Here is a 21,447-nt window from a genome sequence, read left to right on the forward strand (position 1 = left end):
CTTAATGTCATGACGGTATCACACAATTGCTGCAGATTTATCGGCTGCACAATGTGGACCTGCTGATTCCCCAAGTCTCAAAGATGCTCTGGATTGAGATGTGGTGATTGGAGAAGCCTTTTGAGTACAGTGAAGTCACTGTCATGTTCAAGAAACCAGTTTGAGATATAAAGTTTGTAATATTTTGCATTATTCTGCTGGAAGCAGCCATCAGAAGATGGGTACACTGTGGTCATAAATTAGAGTGACCAACCGTCCTCTTTTTTTTGCGCTTGTTGACTTGTAAAAGCCTATATGACATTTTTTATTTCACTATTCATTAACCACACACAGAAGGCATCGTTTAAATATGTTAAAGTTTTCTTTAAGCAAACAGTATTCTTAAAGTTCTTCATGACTGGGCCAAGTGTCCTCGTTTTTGGAAATCAAAATATGGTCACCCTACATAAATACATGAACATGGTCAGCAACAATAGCATGTGTGGTGTTTGGGAGCCCTTACCACCAGCTGGCGCTCATTTGGCGATAAGTGGTCCAAATATATCTCCCACACCACTGCCACCAGCCTGAACCATTGATATAAGGCAGGATTGCTTTCATGTTGCATATGTCACACTTCCAGACCAGACAATGATTTTCTGATCTTTAGTTCAATTTTGGCGTTTAGTTTTGTGTTTTCAGGAGTGGCACCTGGTGAGGTCATCTGCTGCAGTAGTCCATCTGCTCTAAGGTTTAACTTGTTATGTAATTCTTAGATGCTCTTCTGCATAGCTCAGTTTTATGTTTTTTTTTCCAAGAGAACTGATGCTCATGAGATGTTTTCTCTTTTTCCTGACCATTCTCTCTGAAATCCTTGGATTATACAGGAAAATTCCAGTGCAGTTTCTAAAAAAAAAATCAGACCAGTCTGTCTGGCACCAACAACCATACCACGTTCAAAATCACTTAAATCCCCACTCTTTTTCATTCTGTAGGTTGACCCTCACCAGGTCATCTTGACCATGTCTACAAGCGCTGCCATGTAGTTGGTGTATGCATTAAGAGCAACTGAACAGGTGCACCTAACAAACTGTAAAGAGGTTGAAACAACTGTGACAATACTGGTTGTATGAAGAACAACTTTATTATTTATGGGTTTCTGTCTGTGACCCCCAACGAAAGCTTCAATCTCTAGACTATTACTCCTCTCCATGTACTTTGGAAGGAGGTGAAGTTTTGCCAGTAAGTGTATATCACATATGCAATAGTTTGACTGATTTCAAAATCATTTTATGTTGTATGGAGGAGAATGTAATGGTTCTATGATACAGTACATATGTAACTGAAGTAGTAATAGTTATAAGTATTGATTATTTCTTAAGGAAAATATATGCAAATCTAGTCATAAGATGACCCAAATCCCTGCAAGCTATTAAAAAGCCCCAAAATAAACCAATTAGTTGTCAAATGTATTCAAATGCATATACATTACATATTACATACAGTGTTCTGGAATAAAATAACTTGGCTTAAGATCATTTAGTGGTGTGTGGGAGAGATACATGCATCCAAATGACAGCTCACTGTATGTATCTAACACAGCTTGAGTTGTCCTGCCTCAGTAAACAGGTCTCTTATCTAATAGTGGACTGTTCTTTCAAAGCTGGTTTTTCTATTAGACTAGTCATGCAGTACTTAAATCCTTTTTGTGCAACCCACTTTCACTTCTTTTCATACACAATACAGTGCTCTCTGATCCTCTCCATCATTCTACCCACTGACATTATATAACATCAAATCAGATCATATCTAAAAAGAATCATACTCAATACCTGTATTTTATGCCTATTTTCTGTGACTTCATCAAAAAATGAGTTTTAAACACTACACACATGGTGTTTCTACTGGAAAATGAGCATCTGAATTGCCTTTATTTTCAATTGATTGGGTATTTAAGAAGTTTTATTTATTCACAGTGCATTTTATTCAGAAGGATATGCTCTCATGGCTCTTTAACAAAAAAAAGACATCTCTTTAAAAGTTATATTTTTTGCAGGCATGCATCCTTTGGTTTATCTGTTGATGAAAACGTCCATAGGGCTTTGACAAGATTTCTTCCATCTTTGCTGGCATAAAAGTACAGCAATTACAGTAACACTTTTCAAGCTTTTGCTTTGCTGAATGTGCCAAAGCGGCCCCCATGATTTACTCTAAGCGCTGGGAATATTTCTTTCACTGCTGTATACAAGTCTTCAAAATCCCGGCTTACTGTGATGTCCTAGAGAAAGTGATACACAGAGGAACTAGTGAATAAGATAACACTTGCAAAAAATGTCAAGGACCTAAGACATGTGACTTACTGAAAAGTCTAAAGTCTCCAAGGCTGAATCTGGGTTGTCCTGTGCAGATTTAAGGATCCCATAGCATCCAGCATTCAGGATGGGGTTCCTACCAATCTGGTCACACACAGTACACAAGAAAAAACAGCAAAAATTGTTATGTTCTGGTTAGGTAAGTGATGAAGAACTTTCCTATTATTGACTTAAAAAAATATTTCTACCCTTCATATCATCATATCTCCTCAGTGAAGCTATGTACAAAAAATAGTTCATCATGTTGGGAGGCAAATTTACTCGTTCTGGTTGAGATTTAAAGGACAAAATCAATACACTTCTCACATCTGTTCAGCCCCTGTGAAGTTAGTCAATTAACTTAGCGTGGTTCTGCTCAGTAGCATCAAAGTCCAGCGAAGAGCACTTATGAAATTCAATAATTAACTAGTTGAATGCATTTTTTTTTTTTGTAAAAATGATAATTAGCTGTTTATGTGGGTTCTGGGAAGGAACCAATAACTTCCTGGAGTCTTTGCTGTTATACCGCTTAATGCCAAGAAAGCTGTACTTGTAAGTCCCGAAAAACTGGAAACTGTTTTTCTTATGCTTTAGTTTTTCCACAGATTAGACAAACTACAACACGTCAGACAGTCGTAGGCAGACTGTGTAATCACAGAGCCACTATTTTTCAGTGTTTATGCTCCACTAAACTAACAAGCTGGTAAAGGTAGACATTCATTTATATCTATGGTATGTCCCCAAATGCCAGCTTATTCCTTTATTCCTGGGATGGTTTTGGCCTATTATTATTTTAATTCAAAATTTGCATTATGTAATTCTCCAGAGTCCATCTAAACAATATACAAGGAAAAATACAGCTGAAATAATAGAAGCAGATACAAATTCACCTTCTTAACACCACCACCACCACCGTCACACACACACACACACACACACACACACACACACACACACACACACCTCTTTTTAAATGATGACTAAAAGTTTGGAGGCAGTTTGCTCATGAGAAACCAGCATTTCAAATAATGAAGTCAGTATACGTGCAACCGCAGTTCCAAAATAAAAATATTAACAGAAACAAAATAAAACAGAAAGCAAAAAATGTAATGATTTCCAAATGTCATAAACTCATATTTTATTCACAGTAGAAGATAGAAAACAATTCAAATGCTTAAACCAAGACATTCTACTATTTCATGAAGAATATTATGTCATTTTTAATTTAGCAACATGTCCCCAAAAAGGAGTAACAAAAGGCTATATAAAGCTAACTAAAAAGAAACATCCGGAAAAACTGAGTACAGGTCAGGAATATGATTGATATGAAAAGAGTATCTCAGAGCAGCACTGCATTTAAAAACAGGCAGGGTGTCTATCATGGAAATCAATGCATGAACTAAGGAACACCTCCAGAATTCTGTGACCTCAGTTCGCCGTGTCATCCACAAATGCAGGTTAAAGCTCTGTGATGCAAAGATATGTGAACATTATCCAGAAATGCCACCATCTTCTGTCAGCCAAAGCTAATTTAAAATGGACTGAGGCAAAGTGGAAAACTGTTCTGTGGTTAGACAAATCAAAATTTGAAACTCTTTGTGGAAACCATGGGCCCCGCATCCTCCAGATTAAAGAGGAGAGGGACTGTCTGACTTATTATCAAAACTCAGTTTAAAATCCTGCATCTCTGATGGCATGGGGGTGTATCAGTGCCTATGGAAATGGCAGCTTGTGGCTCTGGAAGGAATCATCAAGACTGAAAGGTAGATACAGATTTTACATCATATTATGATTAAGGAACTGACCTCCCAGCCCATTGTTCCTTCAGTGGGCTGGTTTCAGTCATTATGCAAATGTACTGTTTATAAGATTGGGGAAACCTGCAGTCAGCTGAGACTGAAGAAGTCACTTGGATGAGTGACGAAACGTTTCTCCCACAAAACGCTACGTCCAGATGAACAGAATCAACTTTTGGATAAAACAATATACTGCAGCTATCAAAACAATTGCTTCTTAGAAAGAGAGTACAAGTGCTTAAATGTCCTGCCTGCAGCACAGACTTTTCACCACCTGAAAGCATTATAAGCTGAAAAAAACAAAAAATAAAAAACAATGACAAAGACCACCCAGGACTACTGAGCAGCTAGAATCCTATACCAGACAAGAATGGGATAACATTCCTCTGTCCAACAGCTGGACTGTTTACAGACTATTGTTAGAAGAAGAAGGGCCACACAGTGACAAGTACGGCTCTGTTGCTGACATCAAATTCAATGTGAGCTAATATTTTTCTTAAAACGGTATATTTTTCAGCTTTATGAGATTTGGAAATCATTGCATTCTATTTCATTTACATGTTAAAATAATATTTCAGCTATATTCAGAATTGGGTTAGTGTGCTATCGTAAAAGAAGCAACTGCTGCTATTGTTGCTTAGTCTGAGTTTCTCAAAACGATTTGATTTTTTTATTGTGAAGCTTTCAAACAAAGTATAGTTTGTTTCAGGAATATTTGGATGCTTCTCATATCAGAGAATTTTCAATTGATTAATATTCAAGGATTGTTCATTAGTTTGTGACTGTTTTAAAACTTGCATATGCTATGAAAAATTTCCAACACAGGAGCGCACAAGCAGTCAGTATCCAACTGGGAGAATTTAACTCAATTTAGCATGTTCTCTATAACTTTTTCAGTCACCTGAGCTGAGCACCTGACAATTCAGCTTGAGCATTTACATTAAAATGAAGTACACTGATCCATTTATTTATCCTATTTTATCCACTGATGCCCCCCGTTGCTCGTGAAGCTAGAACCAATCTCTTTTCAGCAGCTTACATTCAGGGATTTGATTGTCTTGTTTACTTTGAGGCCCATGGCGAGGTGGATCGCTCCTTCAGGGGGTATTCGGTTGTTACTGTGGCGAGAAACAAAAGCAGAAAACAAGAGTGTGTGTTGGAGTGTGAGGGAAGCAATCATAAAGTGTTACTTTTTTAAATGGCATTATTCATCCAAGTGAATTTGTAAAGCAAGCTTTGTTTTACTAAAAAAGTCAAGCAGAAGGCAGAGGAAACTGGATTATTTGATTTCTTTCTTTAAGAAAAAGGGTAATCACCATTTAAGATCTATTAGAATCAGTCTGGAAGAGTAGTTTGAACTCGCCAGGAAGTTTATAAACAATGTGAAAGATAAGATTGTGAATTCTAATTTGTGAAAATGATCTAGGCTTGAGCTCTCAATTTCTACTCACTAATCTGATCATTCAATAGTAACACAACAAAGACACATACCTGATATTTAACTCTTCTAAAACATTGTTCTCTTTAAGAGCCTGTCCTAAAGCACTGGCTCCTTCTTTCCCAAAGCCATTAAATGACAGATCCAGTATTCTAAGAAAAACATTTTCCTGAAACACAGAAAAGAATGTATCAATACTAAAAGGGGACAACTTGAACAAGTTCTCTAACAAGATTAAATCTCAACAAAAGAAATATCTTACTTTAAAATGACAGTGAAGTATAGATTCTGAATTAATAACCCTCCCAGGGTGTGAATCAATCACACCTGCCAGTGATCAGGGTCCACTTGGCCATGGTGGTCAATAAGATAGGGAAAGGAAAACTACTGCATAAGTTCTCTTGCAGTGAGATGCTTGATGAATACCTGCCTGGGGGGCTGCTTCACAAAGCAGGATAAGGGAGTCAGCCAAGATATGAGATGTCGTCTGCAATTAGCAATTACCATATCATTAATCTTAATAGGTTTTGATGTCAGTGTAGCATCATTATGATGTTGTTATAATTGTTTTACCAGCTAACTATCCCTGGTTTGGGAGTTTCCACTCAGCTTAGCCAAAATTTCAATCATTATAAATTCAGATATAAATAGATTGCTTTATGTATAATATATTGTCAAAGGAGCGTGGCCAAAGGTACGGTTCACAAACGTGTTTTTGTACTTTCCTTTTATTGGATTCCCTATTTTTTAGTCCAAGGCCATTTTTAAGAGGGACTTACATTTCAGGGTTTTTTTTTTTACTGGTTTTATTGGTTACAAATGCAAATATGAGGAAGTTATATAAAGCCTTTTGTAGCTTTAGGGAAGGTTGTGCAAAATCTGAAAAAAATTGTAAATTGATGTAATGGGGATGTGGAGTTACTTTAGTCTTATTTTTCACTGTACCATTAGATCTTATTTGTCTTGCATAAGTTCAGAAAGCTAATCACACATTCATGTCCAAGTGTATTACCCCAAGACCATTGGCCAGCATTACTGCTCCTTTTTGTCGAATGCCGTTCCATGCCAGGTTTAGCGATCTCAGCCCGGTGTTCTCAGACAGAGCATCTCCCAGGTGTTCTCCTTGTGAAAATAGAAAATGAACGTAAGAATAATTCAGGGCAATCTGATAAAATAAATAGTTGCATTATTGCATTTTTAAAACAATGAAATGTACTCATCCTAATATAAAAGCTTGTTTAGAAATAGTGACTCTGTTTATTAATTATTCATAAGTAATTATTTAATCATGTGTTAAAAAAAAGGTAACAAGATAGTTTAGACATGTTTATGAATTATTATACATCAGGCATCAAGTCAGAAAAAACTTTTTAAAAAACAACTCTGTTCTTCAAAACACTGTATCATCTCCAGTATATTCCCTTAACGCTTTACTGAGTGACGACTATAGAGGTAACTATCCTGGACAAAAATATATACCCATCATCATGTCACTGACATTTTCCATAAATGTAAAAAACTGCATGACACTCGGTGGTTCATAATCACTCAAGATAATGTGCTCAGCTGGAAAAGCCATAATGCCATAGCATGAATGTCAGTGTGTTTGACTGGTACACTTTTGGTACATGCTAGAGTGCGCTCAAAACACATGAAAATGTACTTTGACATATCAGCAGCAGCATTGAGGAATACAGAATAGAGCGTGCGGGGATGAATCATAGCGATAAGATATGGTGGTGTCCCCTTTCCCTCGTGTAGATTTATTTTCAATTACCTATATCAGATGCTCAGTGCTCTGGTCTGCCATTCTTCCACAAGGTGCCTGTCACAAAGCTCATCCGCATGATAATTGAAAGAGGTTTTAATGAAGGCGAAATGTGCTTGACCTTTGAATGCCACAATCTGCTGCTGCATGCTGTCTTATGACTGCTTGGAGATAAGGCTGCACCATTATGGCAAAATCTTTTATGACAGCAGAACCCCTCTCCCACCCCCCTCCTGCTTACATGCTTACATACAATACAGTCCTATTGTTAAATAAATCTGCACTCTTAACAGTAATAGGCAGTTCACAGGCCTTTTTTTGTACATTTAATTGTAAATGGAAAAGAGAGCAAAAATAGTATATACGATGACTTCAAGAGCTATTGACATATTGAAAATATTCATTCATAGTATCCAACCAATTTATGGGTGGGCTGATACAAAGGCCGATATCACTACTTGCTGATCTACAGATATTTATAACGTGTGATTAAAAAAGAGGTAAGTAAGTAGTGGGAAAAACATTCTTTAGCCATGTTACGAGTTTTGGCATTACATAGTTTGTCCAACAGAGGGCGCTCTAGACAAATGACTATAGATAGCAAATGCTAGGAAATCTGTTTATGTTTTGTGTAACTGAAAGAAAAACGAATACTGGCTGATATGTATATACAATTTTCTGTATTGTTATCTCTTGGCCTTAAAAATCCTACATCAATTTTGTTCTACTCTTTTATGTACAGATAAAAAAGAAAAGTAAACACAGAATAACGTTGATTTTAAGCAATAAAATCCTTAAATTAATTATTTTGCTAGTCTTTAAACAAATATCTTAGAAAGATGGAAAGGGAAACTATGCACTAATGAATGTATTTAAATAGTTTTGTGCCTTATATTTTCAATGGTTTTTATCTATACTGTAAGTGAAATTGAAGGACAATTATATAGGAAATTATAGTAGTATACACTAATATTATGGACACTGTGCCCTCCAGTTTGCCCAGTCAACCCTTTAATCCTATCTGGCTAACCAGAATTAAAACTAGCAGCTACACCTTAGGCCAACATTAGTAATGGATCTTGTCTGTGCCTCTTAATCTCTGCTGCTGGTTTCTCGTGGAAATCAGGAAACCAGAAGCAGGAACTTAATTACAAAAGTTTTGCAATCTGATGTTTAACAGCCACATGGTTGAATGTCCACAAACTTGTTGTTATGTTGTGCAGAAATCAGAGGGCAGATTTTTTTTAAAGGCCCACATTAAGATGAAAAGCAAAGAAAAGGAATTTACATCCTATTCCCCACACTGCCTTAATGTCTTTTGCGATTTATTGATGCAACATATAATTTCTGGGTCCTGAAGTTCAGTTATCTGGTGCTGTTAATGGAAAATATGTGAAAAACTGTATCTCTGGCACAAATCTTTAATATCATCTTAATAAAAACTGGAGTCATGGGTACTGTTTCACTCTTTGAAAGGCTACAGGCTTATAGAAACTATGAGACCTTTACAAAACTAATTACTTTGCTACCTGCACGCTCCCCCAGAGCATTGTAGCTGAGGTCGAGGTGCTGTAGTTTGGTGTTGGTGATCAGCGCTGGGCAGAGGTGTTCAATGGACCGGTCTGTGAAATGGTTTCCTGACAGAATGAGGCTCACCAGGGTGCTGTTCTCTTTAAGCATACCAGCTATGGCTTTGGCTCCATAAACCTCTAGATTGTTATTGGACAGGTCCACCTCTGGGATTGACACACAAATTGAAACATCGTGCAAGGTGAAAAGAGACCAATAAAAAGTGGCAAGTAAACTAAACACAAGAAAGTTCCAAAAAGACCAAATAGCATTCTCAAAATGTTTTTGAGCATTTGGTAATTGTCATTATTGCAGTACGGTATTTCACAAAAAAGATGAATCATTTCTTCTGCTTTATTTTTTCTGAATTTCACATATTTCTCACATACTGTCTCTATTTTTGGAGTAAATTTCCTTTGGGAGGAGGTAGAGGAAAATTCAGTTTAAATGTGAGAGGTTTAGCTGGGGAGTACATTTGATGAGGTTTTTGAATCTGAAAAATAAATCACTGCTTTTAGATACTGTCTTGTCACTACTACAGCAATGTGTCTGAAATGACCTTTCTAGCTATTGCATGCTATTTAAGTTAATCAACTATTTTTTAAATTAAAAATTAATTAAACAAAGTTTGATAGGTTTGTAGCATAAACCTATTCGCTGGAACGTTCAAGACAATTCTGCTACACAGCAAAGCAAGACACAAGCAGGCAAAGTTCTTTATGTTTCTCGTAAATGAGGAAGACCAACTGGACGCTTGACCCCAGTTGCTCGTGTCCACTCCCTCGTAACACTGCTCTTTTATTGAGGTTACATGAATATGCATAGGTTCATTAACATATGACGTATTACATAGGTATACATACAAACAAAGAGTACCTTGTCTGTGCGTTGTGTAAGTATGTGTGTGTGTATGTGTGTGTGTGTGTGTGTGTGTGTGTGTGTGTGTGTGTGAAGATGTGAGCCTGTGAAGACTCCCCAAAGCTGGTGCCAGGAGTCTATCTAAACAAAAGGCTCTTATACTTAACCAGATACAGAGTTGGTGTCCTCCTATGCCATAAATCAGTAAGAGAAGATATAACCTCTCTCATGACCTTAAGGTGTGTGTGTGCATGCCAGAACACTCTGGAAAGCACACAAAGTCTTTACAGACTACTAAGGATCAAACCTCTATCAATATGACATTGATTATAAACTCTAAGCATATATGAGTAAATATTTATAAGCATAAATGACAATCAACAATATAAACCTGACAAAGTTGGAATTTTATGGTGGCTTATCACCATCTGAAAATGCATTTGGAAAGACAAATACTACTTAATGTTATTTACACAAAAGTAACTGGGAAATAATGCGTTCAGTATATAGTCACAATGTGTATTTCAACTGCAGCAAATCAACTGGACCAGCAATTTGGTTCAAGAATACAGGCATTCCTATCCCCCCCGAGACTGAATTATAACTACTTCTCTTGATCCCTAAAATTTCATCTAGCACCAGCAGCAGCTGCAACATGTTTTGGCTTTTACTGAAACAGACTGGATAGACTGCTCTAATGATGAATCCCAATAAGCTCGAGTTTTCTTCAAGCACCACCCTTAGGTCAACATTTGTGTCTCTCAGTAAAACATTTTGTAAGTGTGCACATTTACAGACATTCACACTGACCTCCACCGTTATGTTGTATTCAGTGATCCCTTCACTTTCTATAAGTCATCAGGCCAAATGTTCTGTTTAAACCAGTTTTATACTTACAACAATTCTGTCAGCCTCAACAGAAAAAGATTATCTTTATCATTCACATAAACATAATAGAGTGGTCAATGGAGCTTGATAGCCTGCTGATGGTAGCAGCACGGTATCACTGACTTCAGTGTTTTTCAGTAAACATGACTCATTTATTTTTCATATCCATCTAAAGATAAATTGGGCTGTAAAATTAGGTTTATGACAAAAGTTTAGCTTCTTAGGGTCATACAATGACATTCTTACTGCTAGACACAGGATTATTATCCATATCCACATCTCATAGTGAAAACTGTGAGTCATACAGTCTTGTATGAGCAGAAATGATTTTAATCAATTCAGATCAATTTAATTCAATTTTACTTGTATTGCGCCAAATCATAACAACAGTTGCCTCAAGGCACTTTGTAGTGTAAGGTAAAAAAAACTCTACAATAATACATAGAAAACAGAGAAAACCCAAACAATCATATGAGATGATAAGTGCTTTGGTGACAGTGGGAAGGAAAAACTCCCTTTTAACAGGAAGAAACCTCCAGCAGAACCAGGCTCAGGGAGGTGAGGCCATCTGCTGTTAAGGTTAGTTTTAAGCCTAATCTTAAAAGCAGAGAGGGTGTCTGTCTCCCGAATCCAAAGTGGTAGCTGGTTCCAAAGTGAGGGGCCTGGAAGCTGAAGGCTCTGCCTCCAATTCTGCATCTAAATACCCTAGGAATTACAAGCAATGTTGTAGACCAACTGAAGGATTTTCAGAGAGTTACAAATTACAGTAGTCCAGCCTAGGAGTAATAAATGCTTGAACTAGTATTTCAGCATCACTCTGAGACAAGCAGTCCTACATGTTTTTTCAATATGTGCACTGAAGGACATACCCTGGACAAGAACGACTCCAAGATTCCTCCCAGTGTTACTGGAGGCCAGGGTAATGCCATCCGGAGTAAGCATCTGGTTTGATACAATATTTCTAAGATTTTTAGGGCCAATAACTTTTATCTGAATTTAGAAGCAGAAAATTAGAGGTCATCTAGTAGTTTAATTAACTATTGTACTGGCTAAGGGAAGCATGTATAATGTAAACAGAATTGGTCCTAACAAGGAACCAGCTCCATAACTAGTGTGTGACGATGACTCTCCATTTACATGATCAAATTGGAGTATATTAGATAGATATGATTCAAACCACTCCAGCACAGTACCTGTAATACAATATATAATAAAAATAAAATATTATGGCCAACAGTAGTGAATGCTGCACTAAGCACAGAGATGAGTCCACTGTCAGAGGCCATAAGAAGATTATTTGTAACTTTCACTAAAGCTGTTTCTATAATGTGATGAGCTCTGAAACCTGACTAAAACTCTTCAAATTAACCATTCCTCTATCAATGATCAGTTAGCTTTTTTACAACTACTCTTTCAAGAATTTCTGAGATAATATGAAGGTTGGAGATTGGCCTATAATTAGCTAAGACAGCTGGGTCAAGTGATGTCTTTTATAGTGGTTTAACTACTGCCATCTTAAAGGCCTGTGGTATGTAGCTGATTAATAGATTCAGGCAGATCATATTTAAGATTGAAGCATTAATGGTTAATTGTAGGACTTCTTTGAGCACTCTTGTAGGAATGGGATCTAAAAAACGCATCGATGGTTTGGAGGAAGTACTGAAGCCAAGTCAGATGTTCTAATTTTTTCAGTCAATGATGAAGTAAGATGTTCTAGCTTTGTGGATTAAAAAAAAATAAAAATTTCATAGAGCAACAAAGTATTTGCTAAATGATGATCTATTTCCACTCCAGCTTACATGCTCCTTGTAAGCTGGTATGTTTGAGAGTTATACCAGGGAATCAAGTACTTCTGATTTGATGCTTTCTTTTTCGCTTTCTACTGTATCTGGAATCATATACAGTAAAGATGTAAATGTATTAACAAGATAATCAACCTTTGTGGGGGTAAAGTTCAGGGATCTGGTCTGCAGTATGTTGACACATAGCATTGAAGAAGATAACAGTGGAGGAATTATATTCTCAAACTAGTTACAGCACTTTCAGAAAGACATCTACTGTGGTGAAATGTATTCCCCACTGATGTGTGATCCATTATTGTAAATTTAAATGTTGTTAGGAACTGATCAGACAAAATTAGGAAATTATCAGACAAATATATAATGTAAATAATAAATATAATTTTATTACATTCCTAAATTAAAACTTGATTAACTTAGCTGTCTCTAATATGTGACTGTGTGCATCTGAAGTTGTTTGCATAAGTTCTTCTTAAATTGCAACAAAGTAACATGTTCCCACAGGAAATTTAAATTTCTTGCATAGGATAACAATTTGTTCTTACAGTTATCTTGTGTACAGGATAAATTTCACCTTATGGGACTTTAAGGAGAAGGACACTTATATGGTTCGTCTACATATACCGAAGCCTTAGAGTGTTCTCATGTTCCAAACTGCACATACAACTAGTGCAATATGAGAAAGAACAGATATAAAAGGGGGACTTGAGATGGTAAGTGTTTTATATTTATTGGAGGAAAATGTTGAATATGTTGATGTTGGGGTCCCACCTTTGCTATTAAGAAGTATATAAAAAAAAAGAACACAAAGTGTTGAGTCCACAGTAAATCACAGTAAAACCACCTGTAATGTAGCAATTTTCTTTTAACATCTCAGCTATAGCAGCTCCACCCATGCCTTCCATCCAATTATCTCGCAGGTTCAGCCGCAGTATTGAAGTGTTGGTTACCAGGGGAACCGCCAGTGCTTTGGTGCCCTGAAAATACACAACCATACCCCCCCAACCCATCCTCAAAGTGAATTTCTTCTGTTTGTTCACAGCAGTATATATTCTTATCTGCATTCCAGTTAAAAGATGTACTCACACAGGTGGGCAGAGAGAGAGAGAGAGGGGAATATTAAACCTGTACAAGACAAATGAAGCAGAAGGGAGCGATGTGGAGGCGTGGGTCAGAAATGAAACTCACAGCACATGAAAATTATTGTTTCTAGCATCGCTAATGAGAAAGTTGAGTGCATGAAGCCTTAACTGTGTTGACTTGATGATAAATAGGAGGACAGAATCTGCCTCATCGGGGTATAGCATGTTTAAATGCAAGCAAAGTAAATTTCTGTAAGATTTAAAAAGCATATCAATTTCCAAGACATGAAACAGATAACCTTTGGAAGTCACACTTTGTGATTTTACCATTTGTGATTGACAGATAAAGACATATTTAAAATCCAATATAATCTGTCTGAATGATGTTCCTGGTGCTGGAACCTACAGAATGAGCTGGTTAAGGAATGAATTTATCTTTTATAACTTTCATTTACACCATTATAGAGCAGTACAAGCCTGTAAAAATGTCAAACTGTGCAGCAGCTGAAAGCCGCTGCCTGACCATTTTCAGTATTGGAAAGAATGTACTGGCCCCTCAGTCGGATATGTAAAACCAAAGAGGTATTTTACACTGATTACTATAAAAAAAGAAGACATGTACTTATTATTGATTACTAGGGATAGATAGAGATCAGGATTGACAAAAATACAATTTTAAATTTTGTTTTCTTTAATGTTTTGTGCTTTTTAACCCCCCCCCCCAAAAAAAACAAGTATATTGTAAGAATAATAAAGAAACCCTAATGATGTGTATATGTATGGAAATGTTAATGTTTAATACTAAATGTAGCGCAAATCTGTTTATTTCAGGTTGTGACACTATAATAATCTTGTCTCTAACGTTTAGCAGGACCATGTAATTAGATAGGTTTTCTCTATCAGCATAGATCAATAGAAGGAAAATAGAAGAACAGAAGCTTGCTTTCCTAAGAGGTGAAATACTGGAGTAAGTGTTGGTGAGGCCTATATAACAGACTAGAGCATCAAAGCTATGTATAATCTGATAATCCACAAAATGAAAACAACTGACAGGTAAGTCATAACATTGATTATCTTGTTACAAAAGGACCTGTCAAATGTTGTCAACAACAAGTACTGTAGACGGGATGCAGGAAAAGCGTAGTGGGGCTTTAGGATAAAATGTGATAGTTAACAATACCACTTGCTGCATAAATCAAATGTATGGAGATCTTGTAGAAAAGCAATATTAGTGTTAATGTGTTTTGAGTAGATTTGGTACATGTTTTAAGGTAAAAATCCAGATAGCATATTTTATTATCTCATCTAAAAATCCATTACTGCAACTTTAATGGTCATTACCACTAGCTAAGACAAGAAAAACATCACAGTGAAATGCAAATCGTGCTTGTTTGACAAGTATCTGTTAGCTGCAAAGAGCTTTACCACAAATTTGACCAAGGACGCTTGCAAACTTTGCACATTAGGTTCACAAAATAGTGGAGAGAAGAAAAAACAACAATACCTAGCTTTAAGGCTGGCTAAAGCTCTTGCTCTTCAAATTAGTAAGCTCATCGCTTGCATTTGTTAGATGAGATGCTACCAACATCTACATCATCTACAGCTACATCATCCTGTTCAAAAAAATCAAAGCTGCAGTCAGTGCATCTAAATGAAAATGATCTAAACAATGCAATGGTGTTTATTTGTTTATTTGTGTTTTTCTCACCAAGAAACAATAGCTTACTTTATTAATAAAACTTACAAAGTAGCACCACTACTACTGCTACCACAGTGAACTTTTGAAGTCTTGATTGCCTCGATTGGTTCAAATATGTGCACTTTTGTTGGGAGGAGGATCAGCACAATATGAGACAGATGATTAAGTGTTGGGGATGATCCATTTATGTTCTGTGTCCTTGGAAAAGAACTGAAATCTTTGAATCTCGGATGCGTTGGACTTGGACACTGAACTGACTACTAGTGAGCTCATGATCACCTATCCTGAAGGAGCCATGTGAATTAGCATATCATTCACTAAGTAAAAGCCTGGATTAATCTAAAGTACTGTTACAATCTAATCGTTTTGAACATGCCTAGCTGTTACTCAGTTTCACACGCATGTGAGGACCTTTGCACAGTTGGTTCAGTTCAAATATCCTCCATCAGGTGAAACTGATCTGATGAGTGAGCCAGGAAGAGAAAAGGGAGATATTCTTCCATTCTGCACAAAAAGAGAAGGGTAGTGGGGGTTGCCCTGAACCTTCTGTGTCAGTTTTTAATACAGCATGACCGCGGTGTTATAATTGTGTCATCATTTTCTTTGGTACCTAACACTCAATAGCTTGAAAACCATCTCTTTAAAGTCTGTTTAAAGTCAGAAAGAAATATGTTGAATGATGTGTTGACTTTTAAACACCAGAGAAAAATGTTTTCAGTGACCCTGATAAGGTTAAAAACTGAAAAAAATTAGCTGTATTGTCTGCTTTGAAATGTTCCAGGCATATCTGCTGAGGGTGTAGATTGACAGGTCTAATAGATGAAATGCACTAAGGGAGAAATCATAAAGTGCTGCACAGACTATTTTAAACACAGTGTGACTTTTTCTCTGGTGCGGTCAGTTTGGAACAAAACTAAAACTACTTGAATTTATTAAATTAAATTTGAAATTTCTAACTTCTAACTACTTAGATTACTCAATTATTGAAATAAAACCCTTCTTTTTTAATAAGGTTTGGCTTCAGTCTCCAGTTTAATTTGTGGTTTCTTAGCTGGGGTAATAACACTCCACAGCTATTGTGAGAACCACTGATATTAATATAGTTTGATTACTATAAATCCCAAATTGCACAGAATATCATGAATACAAAACTGATGGAAAGCAGTTAAAATTTTTACCTTCAATATCCTATTTCTTTTATGCAGACTTAAATACCTTAAAATTGCAATATCTGATTTTACTGTTTGGGTAGAACTAAATTGTGACACGAAGTAGGGCAGAATGTTGGTAGGTCAGAGTACATCTTTGTATTCCTGGCCACCTGGCAAATGTAAATTCAACTTTTTCCTATCTTGGTACTGCTTTTTTGGTTTGAGGGAAATACTGGGCCCCAGATGTGTCTAGTGGCTAGTTGACTACTTTCTATCACTGAAAATAACAGCCAGCTGCAGCCAAACTACCAGTTAGTTGTATACTAATACTTTTTTTGACTTCTACCTGATTTATTTTCTCTCTCTCTGTTTTTTTGGGCATATTTGTCACACTTATCTGCGTAGATACAAAATGCAGTTTTTATATGATGGTTATCCAAAACTACCTGGCTCCATGTGAAAAAGCAATTGCCCCCATTTATAACTCATGAATAAACTGCGATTAACCACATTTTTTTGAAAAGCAAAGTCTAATTTCTTGAAGCTAAGTGGCTTCACAAACACAGAAAAAACATTCTTCTGAAAATGGTCAGGTGAAAGGACTGGACTGAAAATGAAAAAGCAGCCAATGTCCAAAGAAAGCCTTTGAAAGATGTTCAGAAAACCTGGAGAAGTGCTGTTCAAGACCAAATGCTCCCTATCATCATGGCATTTTAAAGGTGTGAGAAGTGGCCCTCTCATTTTTTCAGAATACTGTAGATGCTCTTATTACTAATATGTATTATGTTTTTGTTGGTAACATTATTATTATCATTATTGCATTATTATTACTTATAATACTAACAATAAACATATTATGTCTTAAAACAATAATAAAATATGTACATTTAGGGACAAAAAGAGCTACACAAATAAAGAAATTAATCATCTTCCCCTGCACTATTGAAAATCTTTTCTTTTGTCACCAGAAACTCAAACTCCCAAGCCTTCCATCAAAGCATCACCCCTTTTGTCTTTCTAATAATTTTAATAATTTTGCCTTATTTTTTACTATACCTGAGGCCCCAGACCGCGATGCACCATAACCAGCGAGCTATTTTGCATATGCTGCAGGAAATAAGAGGCAGGGACCACCTGGAACTTTTTACACGCTGTCATGTAGCATGTCTGCCCCGTCAGATCGTATGCCGCCTCCTTACCTGCAACATAAAGACAGCACTCTGTCTCAGTCGTTCATGCTCCGTACCTTTTGTGTAAAAAAGAGTGATATTGCACGTTTCCCCATTGAAGGACCTTTTGAGTGGGACATTGAAATATCCCTTGTTGCTGATTTTGCCCTGTCAGGAAAGCTCATTCATACCAGATGGTTTTCATTTCTGGTGAAAAGGAAGCCTGACACAAAGACTGAGATGAAATCATTAACATGCAGAATAGGACTCCACATATGTGGGTGGGTGCATGTAGGAGTGTCTTTTTTTTTAAAGTCATTTGGTGTTTGAAAAAATGGAAAGGCAGATAGGAAAAAAACAGATGGGTGACAAGAGGGCTTTGCCTTATCTTACATGGTGTGAACAAGAGCAAATTAAGACTGGCTATCAAAACATGATAAAATATTGTAACATTCCCACCCAATTGATCTCCTTTTGGTTGCCAAAGTTAAATTATACCTTCGAGCTCCAAATCTGTATCATAGTCATCATCAGAGCTCAGGCACTCCTGTACTTCAGGCTCCTTTTCTTCGTCTTCCTCGTGTCTTGTGCCGCCGTCTAGCACGTTCCTGTCAGGGCTTGAGTGTTGGTCTTTTGGCCCACGCATATCAACCTCTGTCTGGCTCATTCTTAGCTAGATGGAAAATGAGAAAGTAAGACATCGTGACTCGTCAAACCTGTCTGTTGTTAGCAGCCCGTGTGAGCAGAGTTGATTGATTTTACTGCCAGGAGAATAAAACCAATACCTACAGTGTTTAGTTCATCAGTGTGGGCTTGTGTCTTTAAGATTGTATCCTTCTGTCTTTATAATCTTTGAAAGTACTTCCCTATCCTCCCACTCCATTCTTCCCACCTCTCTTTAACCTCTTGAACCAGAAGCTATTTTTGCTGTCTTTCACTCCTTTTATTTCTAAGCTTATGGTACATTCACATGTGTCTCAGTCAGTGATGCTTTATATTGTTATTTCCAGAATACAGAAGTAGAATTAGTTAGCATAGCAGAACAGGTCCTGCACATGTTCGGGGACAGCTCTGATAATGAATTTCTCATACAGTGGGACCCAAAAGTGTAATTAAAACACACTTTAAGGACATGACTTTGAGGCCCTCCTTTTAAATACATTCATGTGAGTACACAGGTCAAAAGAGCAGTCTATAAAAGGAAGCAGCAGGTCTTTAGTCTGTACGTTTGAGGCTGTGTTTCCTTGCCCAGGGCAAGGAAAGTGCTTAGACGTGCCTAGAGATTTGGTTAAGATCTCAATTTCTAAAACCTATTATGCTCTTTTATGCTCTTACAGGTCTATAACATGCTTTCAGTTCTCACCCTGAGTCCCTCTCCTATATCTTATTTAATCTCGAGCTTTTTGAAATTCTGCCTTTGAACAGTCTTAAGAATCTAATCTTACCTACCTGGTCATTCACACTTCCCTTGCTCAAGAGTTTGCAAACTTGGCTGCATAGTCGGTTTCCTACCTCCCCCAGCTGCAGCTTCCCACTTTCTGTTCCTGCGTCATCGTCTTCCAGCACAGAAGGCAGCAGCACCTGCTTGGCCAACTTCTTCCCATGAAGCATGACACTGATAATAGCTGTAATATTGATACTAAGACAACTATTTTGCTACCTTTATGCAGAAATTCCTTAGTAATTTCTTTCTTTTTTCCTTCTGTCCTTTTTTGTGCTTTTAGATCCAGACGGCAAGTAAAATATTTGCGTTGTAAGCTCAATCACTGCACTGAATTTCAGCAGGATTTGGTGCACTATGTCTTCATGCAAGCAAGCTTACTTAAAGGTCTTGCCAAACTCTGCTGTGGTAATTAAAAAGGCTAGGGCTTCACTACCTGACTGTAAGTCACCAATCAGAGTTCTTTTGTCATGTTTGGATGGCTTGATTTGTTGACAGGTTGTCATGGCACTCTCAGTACTCTGAGTGCCAACTCTTTGAACCATGACAACCAGCACTTACAGGAGGAGGAAAAGGAGGAGGGGGAAGTAAATGGATTGTTTGCTTCAGCCCTTTTTTCTTCATAAACTGTGCACCTCACCCCCGAACTAAAATGCCTCAACCTTAAACACTTTCTACTGGCTGAATAAACCTTTCCACTCTGGTTTCTTTCTTATATAAACAAGAAAAACAAACCAAGCAAATGTGTTTACAGATTCTGTAAATGTTTCTCTTTATTTGTAAGTAAATGCAAAGTCCTTGCAGCTGATGCATTAAATGGAATACCCTCAATTAAGTACACAACAAAGGTCATTATAGCAGAGGCTGATTGGATCAGAGTTGTTCATAGCAGCAGCGATACGCAAACACCGAAAAATAAGAACCTCTCAACAAAGTTGTTACAGTCCAGGGCCCCGTGAGACAGGCCAGACAAGCTCAAAACAGTCTCACTAACTGACACAGTGCTGGTAAAGAGACAGAGCTTTTTAAATATGAACAGGAGACAAAGTATCATGCATTTGTTTAATGCTGCTGTTTTACCCTCATACCTAAAGGATATGAGAGACACGACAAAGAATAGGCCTTTTTTTGTTCCTTTTAAATCAAGCAGAATCAAAGTGCTCATTTACATAATCAAAATACATTCTTAGAAAAGATTGTAGTGGTAGTTTTTATAGTTTATACTTTGTCTTTTGATATTTATATATATATGTATAGAAGCTATATATAGAAGCTATATATTATATTCTTTTCTGTTTGCACATTTTACATAACAGACATTTTCTTGACAGCTTTCATTCCAGTTCAACTAAATGTGTTTAAATAAATCAGAGCAGACATTCATCCAAAGTGAACAACAGCAGGGAAAATAGGAACCACCCATTATCTCCCAACTATAACACAGCAAAATCAAAAAACAAAAAATTACTCTCAGCAACTGGAAGGGACATTTAAAAATCACAATGAAATCAATTAGTCATGCTGACAGCTATCTTTAATTTGAATTAAAGACAAAGAAAGGGAATAAACAAGACACATAAGCTGACAAGAAAAAGCCACAGGTTAATGCAAAGTGGGTGATCAAAAAAACAATGTGGCCCCTGCACATACATTTTCAAATTACAACCCTGACTCGTTGGAAAGCAGCAAATGACCACAGTGGCAGTGTGATTGCCTCTTGTCTCTGGATGTAACTTCACTGGAACTTAAAACAATAGAACCGAACTGCTGCGATCAAAACTAAAAGCCATGTGGGCAGCTTTCTGTTACCAAAACACCATCTGTAACATTAAATCTGCAGGCTTGTGTGACTCAGAGCAGGGTACTCATGCTTATTTTAAAAATCGGAGCAGTTTGACAAGGTAACAGACAAGTAGAATAATCATGTAAAAACACACACCTGAGATCATGCATGTTTTACACCCACTCGTATATAGAGATGCGCACACTTATGATAATTTCAAGGGCACACATATGCATGCATACACACATGCGTGCTGATGCCATTGAGCAGGTGTCAGGTCACAGTGAAGGGGTGGCGCGTGAGCCACAAGGTAGCACAAACATGCAGAGAAAAAAACTGAAAGGATGAATGCATAAATGTAGGCAAAGTGTTAATGTAAGGCAAGAGGCAGAGGAGATATGATGCTGTTAAATAGATATGTTAAAGGCTCAATAGGTGATAAGTGGAGCAAGTTGACAGCTGTCGGATACGAACTGGGCAGCATCTTTTTCCCTTCAGTAACAACGTTTTGTTACGGATTACTTGAGTTTTAAGGAAAAGACTCTTTCTATTTTACTGAGAATAAAATGAACAGATCAATACCAATATTGTGTTTTTACAGCAAATACAAAGCTACAGCCAAGAACCATTTAGTGTAGCTTAGCATACAGACTGGAAACAGGCTCTCTACAAAGGT

The 21,447-nt window shown here is 37.0% G+C and overlaps 1 protein-coding gene across 2 annotated transcripts; it reads right to left on the minus strand.

Moving 5' to 3' along the window:
• Window positions 1-1,253: 1,253 nt before the first annotated feature.
• On the minus strand, window positions 1,254-19,448 carry lrrc74b (leucine rich repeat containing 74B). Of its 2 annotated transcripts, XM_005473613.4 has the most exons (10): window positions 19,060-19,448; window positions 18,046-18,220; window positions 17,435-17,577; window positions 13,291-13,423; window positions 8,862-9,068; window positions 6,577-6,686; window positions 5,618-5,733; window positions 5,166-5,244; window positions 2,340-2,435; window positions 1,254-2,257 (listed from the first exon to the last, which is right to left on the minus strand). In XM_005473613.4, exons 1-10 carry the CDS (start codon window positions 19,156-19,158, stop codon window positions 2,141-2,143), a joined length of 1,275 nt encoding a protein of 424 aa, XP_005473670.1. In that variant the 5' UTR covers window positions 19,159-19,448; the 3' UTR covers window positions 1,254-2,140. The 2 variants fall into 2 exon arrangements, with proteins under 2 accessions (XP_005473670.1, XP_019220742.1); XM_019365197.2 differs by lacking the exon at window positions 8,862-9,068.
• Between the last annotated feature and the right edge of the window lie 1,999 nt (window positions 19,449-21,447).

This window comes from Oreochromis niloticus, linkage group LG12, assembly GCF_001858045.2.
Source record: "Oreochromis niloticus isolate F11D_XX linkage group LG12, O_niloticus_UMD_NMBU, whole genome shotgun sequence".
NCBI classification, from domain to species: domain Eukaryota; kingdom Metazoa; phylum Chordata; class Actinopteri; order Cichliformes; family Cichlidae; genus Oreochromis; species Oreochromis niloticus.

Coding starts and splice junctions, on each gene's coding strand:
- lrrc74b (XM_005473613.4), bottom strand. CDS start 19,158: ATGCTTCATGGGAAGAAGTTGGCCAAGCAGGTGCTGCTGCCTTCTGTG. Junction 17,578..18,045: donor TACAGATTTGGAGCTCGAAG/GTATAATTTAAC, acceptor TTTATGTTGCAG/GTAAGGAGGCGGCATACGAT. Junction 6,687..8,861: donor TGCTCTGGGGGAGCGTGCAG/GTAGCAAAGTAA, acceptor TATTTTCACAAG/GAGAACACCTGGGAGATGCT.